Below are 10,030 nucleotides of genomic sequence, written 5' to 3'. Positions count from 1 at the left end.
AATCTGATTTGCAGTGTGGCGTGATTGACAATGCTATAAGCCAATAATACACGTCGAGGGGCGGGACTTTGTTGAGGATTCGTTTCCGGGGTATGTGCGAGTCAGAAGAAACACATGTGTGGATGTTTTGCGGCAGTTCGTCTCGTGTTCACACAGTAAGATCATCACATATGTTCAGATCCAGTCCTGAGAATCTGCTGTTTTTGATCTCTGCTCTCTGTTCTTTCAGATCTGTGCTGTTTTCTTCTCATTCTGTGTTAAAGCGCATTGTTTACTGCCCAAAGAGAAGCATTGAAGGATCCAGCTGTACTGTCACTCACTCCACACAGCGCGCGCAGCAGATGTGAGTACATGTGTATTATAACAGCTGACTGAACTGCAGATTTGGAATGGTAGATATTTACACTATAATCGTCCAGATTAAGAATACCGCAGTCCGTATGAGTGACTGAATCTGGAGTAAATGTAGACCAGTTCAGACCTGGTGAGAGAGAGAGAGAGATGGATTGATGGATGGATGGATAGAGAGATGAGTGTGAGTTCCTCTCTTCACAGCTCTGGGCCGATGGAGGAGTCTGAATCCACACCGGTCACTGTTCCTCTTCTGACCGGAGAGAAACGATCCTTCCCTGATGAGGATCCGGATCCCGCTGCCAAGAGGGTCAGAGTCGAGGAAAAGGAGAGCAGAGGAGGAGAGGATGAGGAAGAGCAGCCGGATGAGGGAGAGGAGCCGTGTGAGGAGGAGGAGGAGGAGGAGGAGGAGAGTTTCGCTGACATGATGAAGCACGGCCTCAGTGAGGCAGATGTGGGCATTCACAAGTTCATCAGCGAACACGAGGGCTTCTCTGGCATCCTGAAGGAGAGGTGTGTGTTTCTCTGTGTGTGTGTTTCTCTGTTTCTCTGTGTGTGTGTTTCTCTGTGTGTGTGTTTCTCTGTGTGTGTGTTTCTCTCTGTGTGTGTGTGTGTGTGTGTGTGTGTTTCTCTGTGTGTGTGTGTTTCTCTGTGTGTGTGTGTTTCTCTGTGTGTGTGTGTTTCTCTGTGTGTGTGTGTTTCTCTGTGTGTGTGTGTTTCTCTGTGTGTGTGTGTTTCTCTGTGTGTGTGTGTTTCTCTGTGTGTTTCTCTGTGTGTGTCTCTGTGTGTGTCTCTGTGTGTGTGTGTGTGTGTGTGTGACAGCAGTGCCCAGTGTTCATCAAAGCGCTCCTGTTCTTCTTCAGGTACTCAGACTTTGTGGTCCATGAAATCAGTAAAGATGGGAAGATCGTTCGTTTGGATGATCTGTCCGTTCCTGCAGATGTCGAGGTAAGATCCTGGATTACTCGATTTAAAATTTTAATCAAATTTAAATTAAGGTAATTCACAGGTTTTATTATTATTGTCACAGATAAAAATAAGAGTCCTAAATCTTTCTTTTTTTTTAATGTATCAGTTTATTGAACCTTTAGATGTAAATTGACAGCCCTGCTAAAGCCAGTCTGTGTCCAACAGCGAGTCGAATCTCCTTTATTTTTATAACACTTTTTACAGTACAGATTGTGTCAAAGCAGCTTCACAGTGATAGAGGGAACATAATTTTGGCTGCACAGCAGCTCTAGAAGAAAATAGTGTCATTGTCCAGCTTAAGTTCAGTATTGATTCATTCCGTTGTAAAGTTGTTAACGGTTCATTTATCTGTACAGCAGCTCTGGAGTAAACAGTGATGTCATCGTCCGGCTCAGTTCAGTTCTCATACAGTGGTGTCGATGCAGGCAGATCAAAACACTGTTGATTATCAAGTGTTCCCAACTAAGCAAGCCAAAGGCGAGGAACCCAAACTCCATCAGGTGACAGAATGGAGAAAAAAACCTTGGGAGAAACCAAACTCAGTTCTCCTCTGGCCAACAGCAAACAGTGTATGATTATGATTCAGGTAGCATTACAGGTCAGATCGTATCAGAACAGTCAAAATATTTAATCCAGTGCCTTCTGGTTGAAGATCTAGACTGAATCAAGCTGTAGAATGTAGCGGTGCTGTGGTTCATCTTCAGGTTCATCTTCAGGTTCATCTTCAGGTTCATCTTCAGGTTCTTCTTCAGGTTCAGGGCTCGTAGGTTGGATTGATCAGTGCACTGAACCTCCACCAGGTCTGAAGCTGTTATCAGTGTAGATGATGTCATACGTCTGAAGGAAAGCGCTTCTCTGTGTGCCTCAGGAAATCTCTCCGGAGCTCAGTTCGGCCGAGTGTCAGAGTCTGACGGAGGAGCAGAAGCAGCAGCTGTCCGAGCTTCAGCTCTTCAAGAACAAAGAGGGGAACGTGGCCATCGAGGTGAGAGAAGCGCCAGGAAACACTCACACACACCTCAAACGGTGTTTTAATAACTGACAGGTTTCCTTTTTATATTGTAATCAGCGTGTCATATTCTCTGTGTAGTTTATGCATCCTTTGATCAAGATGTTTTTATGTGAACCATCGCTTCAGTGGTGGATTTAATTATGAACGAGTCAGCCAGTATTAATGAACGAGCACATTCGAATGAATCATGTGGTCTGATGTGTCTCTCAGGTGCAGGAGGACTCAAAGGAGAAGCGCACTCTTCTGCACAAAGCCGTGAAGACGCTGTATCCCGGCCTGGAGACCAAGACTGAGGACAGGGAAGGGAAGAAGTTTATCGTGGCGTATCATGCTGCAGGGCAGAAAGCGCTGGCAGGTACGGCTGCTCGCTCCCCGTACCCGTCTGCAGTTCCCTGAAGAACTGAAGGTTTAGGTTGAGTCAGTTTCAGCTCAGACGGTGTTTAAGACGGGTTTTCTCACTAGATGGCGCTCTGAACTCACGCTGCATGAGTCTCACCTCACCTGCATGAGTAGCTGAAGTGCTTTAGTGTGCATGAGTGAATGTGCATGTGAGGACAAGAGAATCCCAGTGGATACAGGCTTGATGGGATTATCCCATGATGCTCCATTTCAGAGTTGTTCAGGCAGCTTCTGTCCTGAGGAGATCCGTTCTGTTCCTGTTTAGTACTCAAGGAATGAGCTGAATTTGTTGCATCAATCAGATTTACTTCTCTCTTTACACCTCGTTTAGCTTCACAAACTGAATGTTAAAAATGAATTGAACGGAAACGGAACGGTGAATCCGGACTCGTCCGCGCATGCAAACCCTCCGCCGTGTGTCTGCTCGCCATCCTGAGTAACGCTCTCTTGTTCTCCCACGCTCCTCTCTGTGGACAGAGGTCAGACCCGCCGCAGGTAAGGTCAATCCCACATCAGTCCAGGGACAGGGATGTCAGGAAATCTTTCCTTCTGTTCGCTCTATACTATCAGTCCATAAGACTAATCCCAAAAACGGCAGCGTGTTCATATTAGGTGACATTCTAGAGATGTTGTTCTGTTTGCCCTTGAAGTTTGGTTTGTTTTGGACACAAACACTGGATTCATCGCTCGGGTTTGATCATCATATCCATCATGAAACCAGACTGAGCGCTTCCCAACACACAGAAGACTTTGATCTAATTGGGTTATTGGCGATATTATCACAGTTAGTCAGTCAGGCACTGATGTTGGTCTCACAGCAGCATGATTTATCTTAACTGCAGGAATATTGATATTCATCATGTCTGGTGTTTGTTGCTAAATGACCTTAAGCTTGTTCTCAGACAGATTGTTGAATCTGAGTTGATCGAAGGTTGTGCTCGGCCTTGAATAGCTAAAATAAATCTGACTCTAAGGATTCACAACCAAGTCTTTCCTCATCCATATTTGAGTTCTAATATACATGAGGTGTGCAGAAACAGAAGCCAATGTAATGTAGCTAAATTTTTACCATGTTTTATTTCATTAAAACATTTGTTGTAGGAGCTCTTGTTAAAACGGTGTGACTGTCATAAAGATATTAAAGTCTAGATCAGGAAACAGTGGTTGGATTATATTGAACTCAACAGAATTATATTGATTGTTTATATTGAATTTGACAGATGCTGTGCTAATTAAAACTCAGTTATAACCCTTTTATAGAAATATTGTGGGGCTGTTCTAAATATAATGTGCTGTAAGTGTCGATGCTTAATTCAAAAACTCGTACAGTAGATTATTTTCATGCATACTCTAACCTTGCATAGCTGTTGCTTTGGTGATATTGACCAAGTATGTTTTCTTTAACAAAAATTAAAATATAGAGATTAATAAATGCTTGGTTGTGTTGTTTCAGCCTGTGCTTCATTACTTTGTCCTTTTTCATTCGTCTCTTTCTTTGTCTCCTACCGAAGCCCCTCGAAAGCATTCGTGGCCGAAGAACCGTGGGAGTTTCTGCCATTTCGTGCTCTATAAGGAGAACAAGGACACCATGGAGGCCATCAACCTTCTCTCCAAGTTCCTCAGGTCTGTGAGACGAGTCTGCGGCTGGTAAACACTGATCCCACATCAGCGCTGTCGTTATGTTTCATAGTTCTGCCTTTGTGTTTCAGGGTCAGGCCCAACATGTTCTCCTACATGGGAACCAAAGACAAAAGGGCCATCACAGTGCAGGAGATTGCCGTCCTGAAGTGAGTGAAGCGGAGCGCCAGATCTGTCAAACTCTCCTTTATTCTGCTCTTTTGTTGCCTTTTGAAAATACGAATGTTTCTTCACAGGATCAGCGCTGAAAGATTATCTCACCTCAACAAATGCCTCATGAACCTGAAGCTGGGAAACTTCAGCTACAAGAAACATCCATTAAAACTCGGAGAGCTGCAGGGAAACCACTTTACGGTGGTTCTCAGGTGAGGAAGTGACGCTTCGCTCCGTATGAGCTGCTGTTTGATGGCATAATCTGTTCTCTCTGTCTTTCTCCAACAAGATAAACAGTTAGACTGTTTTCACTGGTCATTCAAACTGGATACCAGTTGACCCAGACTGGCAGATTAAGCATGAATGGCAAGAAAAATTACATGCCAAAATAAATCAGAAGTATGAGTGTGTGAAGTCTCTCTCCTCCACAGGAATATCTCCGGCTCTCTGGAGCAGGTGGAGCAGGCCATGACTTCACTCAGAGAAACCGGCTTCATTAACTACTACGGCATGCAGCGCTTCGGGACCACAGCCGTACCCACACACCGGGTTGGCAGGTGAACACACACACACACACACACCCACCTGTGTTTCTGTAGCACATATGAGGTAAACATATGGTTTGCTGTTGTCTATAATTCACAGGGCGATATTGCAGAACAACTGGAAGGAAGTGATGGATCTCATCCTGAAGCCTCGTCCTGGAGGTCAGTGTCCATCTGTTCTCGGCCACATCAGTCTTTCCTTCTGTCATTTATTCTTTTATTCATTAAGTATGTTTGGGCCACATACCAATGACTTAAGAGAGTTTTCAGTAAAATGTGATCTTCCATCTGAGTAAAATACACTTTACCTGAGAGATCCCTCCATGTCCGGCGCGGCAGAGCTTTGTGTCCGTCAGTGCTCATCTGGCACTGTAAAGTGAACATTAATGTGCTCTACTTAAATCAGTTTGATTTTGAATGTAAAACACAAATAATGTCAAGTTTGTTTATACAGCACATATTACAGTACAGATTACTGTAAACAGCTTCACAGCAGGAAACGATAAACAGAGTCAGTGTTGCAAAATTGTGCAGTCAGGAATTGCAACTATAAAGCAGCTCTACAGATGATCATATCATGGCATTATTCAAACATTCAGTTCGGTTATTCAGAGACTTCATCGGATAGTTTCAGGAACAGCTTAAATAAATTGATTTTACTGAATAGTAATTATCTGTAAGACCTCATTGATCAAGCTGAAGGTGACAGAAATGGAGGGGAAAAAAGGGAGCAAAACCAGACTCGGTCAGGGAGGCCGGTTCTGCTCTGGACTCACAGAATGAACACATCTAGACTATTGCATCAGTTTTTGAATGAATGCCAATGCTAATTACTCTGATTATTGGTTTCACTGTGCAGCAACACAGCACCTTATATATCATAACAATTTTTGAGAAAAGCTGCTGCATTTTGGGCAGAAACTAATCCTGATGTGACTGATCTATTGCGTGGACAGCCGTTCACAGGTGTGTCATGTTCTGAAGTGTAACAGTGTTTCTCTCTCGTCCAGCGGAGAAGGGTTATCTGGTGAAGTGCAGACAGGAGTGGGCGCGCTCTCACGACCCAGAGGCGGCTCTCAAGAAACTGCCGGTCAAACGCTGCGTCGAGGGCCAGTTACTGCGAGGCCTGGCCAAATACGGCAAGAACAACATCATCACAGCGTTCGGACTGGTGAGAGAACTGACCTGATGACTGGACACATGTTCACACTATAATGCACTGAAAACTGACCCTGACACAAATACATCATGATATAAGTCCATTCTGACTGGAGTTCAGTGTTATAACTGTCCTTGTGTTGCTTCAGATCCCTCGTAACAACAGGCTGATGTACATCCACAGTTACCAGAGCTACGTGTGGAACTCTATGGTCAGCAAACGCGTGGAGGCCTTCGGGCTGAGAGCCGTGGAGGGAGATCTGATCCTCAGAGGAGGTGTGTGTGTGTGTCTGTGTGTCTGTGTGTCTGTGTGTGTGTCTGTGTGGCTGTGTGTGTCTGTGTGGCTGTGTGTATCTGTGTGGCTGTGTGTATCTGTGTGGCTGTGTGTGTCTGTGTGGCTGTGTGTGTCTGTGTGGCTGTGTGTGTGGCTGTGTGTGAGTCTGTCTGTCTGTCTGTCTGTGTGTGTGAGTCTGTCTGTCTGTCTGTGTGTGTGTGTGTGTGTGTCTGTGTGTGTGTGTGTGTCTGTGTGTGTGTGTCTGTGTGTGTCTGTCTGTGTGTGTCTGTCTGTGTGTCTGTCTGTGTGTGTGTGTGTGTGTGTGAGAGAGAGACAATAATGATGATTCACTGTATCTGAGCTGTTCTGTGTTTCCAGGCTCCGCTCATGTCCTGTCAGCTGACGAGGCAGAGAAACACTCCATTCATGATGTAGTGATGCCTCTGCCCGGGTTTGACGTCATCTACCCCACTCACAGTGGTGAGGCTTTCTGGGAAACTCCTCTTTACAACGGTTTCAATGGAAATGGATGACATTTAGTTTACGTTGCCTTTGTAAGATTTTGAGATCAGACATCCAGTTTTCACTGAGATCAGCTCAACATAATCCAGAATGATCCTGTGATAACAAAAGAAGTGGTGAATATTGAGAGAGATTCATGTGTTGAGAACATGCTGGAACTGGTTAGACCCGCTGAAGGCCTCGAGATGACTGAAATTAGTTAAAATAAGACAAAGTAATCTACAACAACTGAAACTAAAGATATTACTTATTTTAAAGGTGCCCTAGAACACTATTTCACAAGATGTAACTTAAGTGTAAGGTGTCCACAGAATGTGTCTGTGAAGTTTCAGCTCAAAATACCCCACAGATTTTTTAAAAATGTGCCGATTCAGTGCATGTACAAATTTAAATGCTTATGCCTTGCTTGCTTCACAATACCTGCAGAACGTCTGTTGATTCGGCTGTGCAGCTCCAGACGTTAATACTGGCTTGTCTAATGCTGTGGGTTAGTAATGGGCTAATGGGCTGGCATATGCAAAAGTTGGGGGCGTACATATTAATGATCCCGACTGCGTCACAGTTGGTGTTATGTTGAGATTCGCCTGTTTTTCAGTGGTGTTTTTCACCACTTTTTTTATGTCATTTCCATGTACAGAACTCTAATTATTCAACTATGCCAAGGTAAATACAATTTTACAATCTAGGGCACCTTTAACTTACCATCTCAACAAGTTTTTACTCTTTAAAGAACCAGGATTCATATGGTCTTGAAAAACTAATGTCTAGACCTTTGGAGTCAGTCCTGATTCAGACGTGTTTGTGCTTCTGCTGCAGTGGGTCGAGGATACAGAGACATGCTGAGCGCTGATGATCTGGACATTGATAACATGAGGCACAAAGTTCGGGATTATTCTCTGGCCGGCGCTTACAGAAAAGTCCTCACACGGCCCAGTGACGTCAGCTGGTCAGTGAGCTTCGTTAACTCTCTCTCGCCCAGTGTTTGATCGTTAATTCTGATGATTTTCTCCTCTGTGTGTTTCTCCAAAGGGAGCTGATTCAGTACGATGATCCACGAGTGCCTCTCGTTCACACAGATGTGGAGAAATTAGAAAACGCTCCAGCTCCAGTCTACCTCACAGGTCCAGAACACACACATTTACTCAGTGATCTATACAGGGTGTTCCATAGACTTCTGATGATTTATAATCTGCCTGGCCAAAAATGTTTCACTCTACCGCAGTGTTTCCTGTGATCCGCCGCTGTGAAACACTCACTTCAGTTCATGGATCTCTTTCCAGACGAGCTGCTGAAACTGAAAATGCTGCTCTGTTTTGTTGTACCTCCTTTAGATTACAGTGTGGATTCGTCATGGCATCGCGTCGACAATCTTGTGCAACATCACAACATTTCCTTCCATCAAGAGTTGCGTTACTCTTTGGTCGAGTTCTTGTGTTAACAGTGGGAGTTGAACCGCTCTGTAAAGTCGACTCCAGCACATTCCAGACTATAGGGTTAAAGGTCACGACGCTATGGTGAAAATCTTTCCTCATACTCCCAGAATCACTCTTTCACAATGTGAGCCTGATGAATATGGGATGTGTCTTCATATGTGATTGTTTAAAGTGCCTGTATGTAGAATTCAGAAACACTTATTAGTGACACCGGTGGCCGTTCAGTGAACTGCAGCACTTACGCACAAGAGTCTGAACATGATTCAGTGCCTGAAATATGAATATATACTCTGATATACTCTTCGCTCGAAATACCTTTGCAGTGACATACTGTTAGTGAACATCCCGACGCCGTCCACGCTGCTGAGAGCGATGTTTAGATGATTATGTGAATATGTGCTGCCCGCTTTCCTCTCAATAACACAATACACACACAACAATGGCAGCAATTAAAGCATCGGATCACAGCGATGTGGATGTTTGCAGCAGCTCTGAGATTCACCGACATCATGTTGACAGATGAGCTCATTAAAATGACACCATCATGATAGTTTGATTATAGAGTATATTTAAGACTATATAGATGTATAGACTCTGTGAGAATATAGTTTGAATGAATCCATTTTCTTTACACGACACATTGACATAACAGTACAGAACGGCTCTTTCAGCATTATCCTGAACATTGTATAAGCATTCGTTTCATGTGTCATTGAATGGAAGAGGCTCTCGGAAGCGCATGTAAACGCCACATCCTTTGGATTGTCCTGGCAAAAGCGTCCCGAGTCCTAACCACAGCTTTTATTTGGCCAGGCAGTGTATACTGCTAAATAATACTATAATTTATCACCAACAGCTTTTGTCAGATTGAGCTCCCTGCTAAAATGTGAAGGAAGTGATACCATCTCTCTGACCGTATCATTTCTTTATCGTGTGTGTGTGTCTGTCTACAGAAGGGAAGTATCGGGCGCTGAAGATGGAATTTTCTCTGCCGTCCTCCACTTACGCCACAATGGCGGTCAGAGAAGTGCTGAAGATGGACACCAGCATCAAGAACCAGACGCAGCTGAACACCACCTGGCTGAACTGACCGTCACAAACACTTTCACCAGGGTTACTCCTGCAGTTTATTTGGCTATGTCGTGTTTGTAATTTTGACAATGAAGAAGCTACACTTAGTTTTTCTGTTTACTCAGTTTTAGTGTTTGTTTTTTTTATGAGGGTTTTTTTAAAGCTCTGCCAGATTATAAAGACAATTATTACATGTATTTTCAGAATGTCAGCATAACCTGATCTTTGAGCAGTAATTGAATACATTCTGGTTCTTGTGAGATTAATTTAGCTATTTGATGATTTATTATTGTAAAATATTTGATTCCTGCTGAATCTTTCAGTGTGAATATTTTAATCTGAATAAATGAATATTCCTGATCATGTATCAGTGTTTTACTGCATCTGTCGGGTGTGTCCTGTATGGATTCACACTCGTTCACACCCAGATCAGTCATTCCAGTGCAGAAGACGAGATGAAGCAATGCGTTCCTCCGGACAGATTTTTCTGTTCTTTTGTTTATCATTC

At 43.8% G+C, this 10,030-nt stretch overlaps 1 protein-coding gene across 1 annotated transcript; it reads left to right on the top strand.

Annotated features, from left to right (window-relative positions):
* The first annotated feature begins 14 nt into the window (after positions 1 to 14).
* pus7 (pseudouridine synthase 7) lies at positions 15 to 9,882 on the top strand. The gene is made up of 17 exons (XM_051915713.1): positions 15 to 155; positions 230 to 343; positions 556 to 864; positions 1,215 to 1,299; positions 2,189 to 2,302; positions 2,540 to 2,684; positions 4,240 to 4,351; positions 4,438 to 4,515; positions 4,603 to 4,731; positions 4,951 to 5,076; positions 5,165 to 5,226; positions 6,075 to 6,235; positions 6,372 to 6,498; positions 6,875 to 6,976; positions 7,835 to 7,964; positions 8,048 to 8,139; positions 9,405 to 9,882. Exons 1-17 carry the CDS (start codon positions 115 to 117, stop codon positions 9,539 to 9,541), a joined length of 2,064 nt encoding a protein of 687 aa, XP_051771673.1. The 5' UTR covers positions 15 to 114; the 3' UTR covers positions 9,542 to 9,882.
* The last annotated feature ends 148 nt before the right edge of the window (positions 9,883 to 10,030 follow it).

This window comes from Ctenopharyngodon idella, chromosome 2 (assembly GCF_019924925.1).
Source record: "Ctenopharyngodon idella isolate HZGC_01 chromosome 2, HZGC01, whole genome shotgun sequence".
Lineage (NCBI taxonomy): Eukaryota > Metazoa > Chordata > Actinopteri > Cypriniformes > Xenocyprididae > Ctenopharyngodon > Ctenopharyngodon idella.
This window is presented reverse-complemented; position numbering and strand designations above follow the sequence as displayed.

What these genes read in the sequence shown, in the direction of transcription:
- pus7 (XM_051915713.1), top strand. Translation starts at nt 115, where the DNA reads ATGTGTGGATGTTTTGCGGCAGTTCGTCTCGTGTTCACACA. An exon ending in GTTCGTCTCGTGTTCACACA is followed by an intron (nt 156 to 229) that starts GTAAGATCATCA and finishes CTGTTCTTTCAG; the next exon opens with ATCTGTGCTGTTTTCTTCTC. An exon ending in CCCACACACCGGGTTGGCAG is followed by an intron (nt 5,077 to 5,164) that starts GTGAACACACAC and finishes TATAATTCACAG; the next exon opens with GGCGATATTGCAGAACAACT.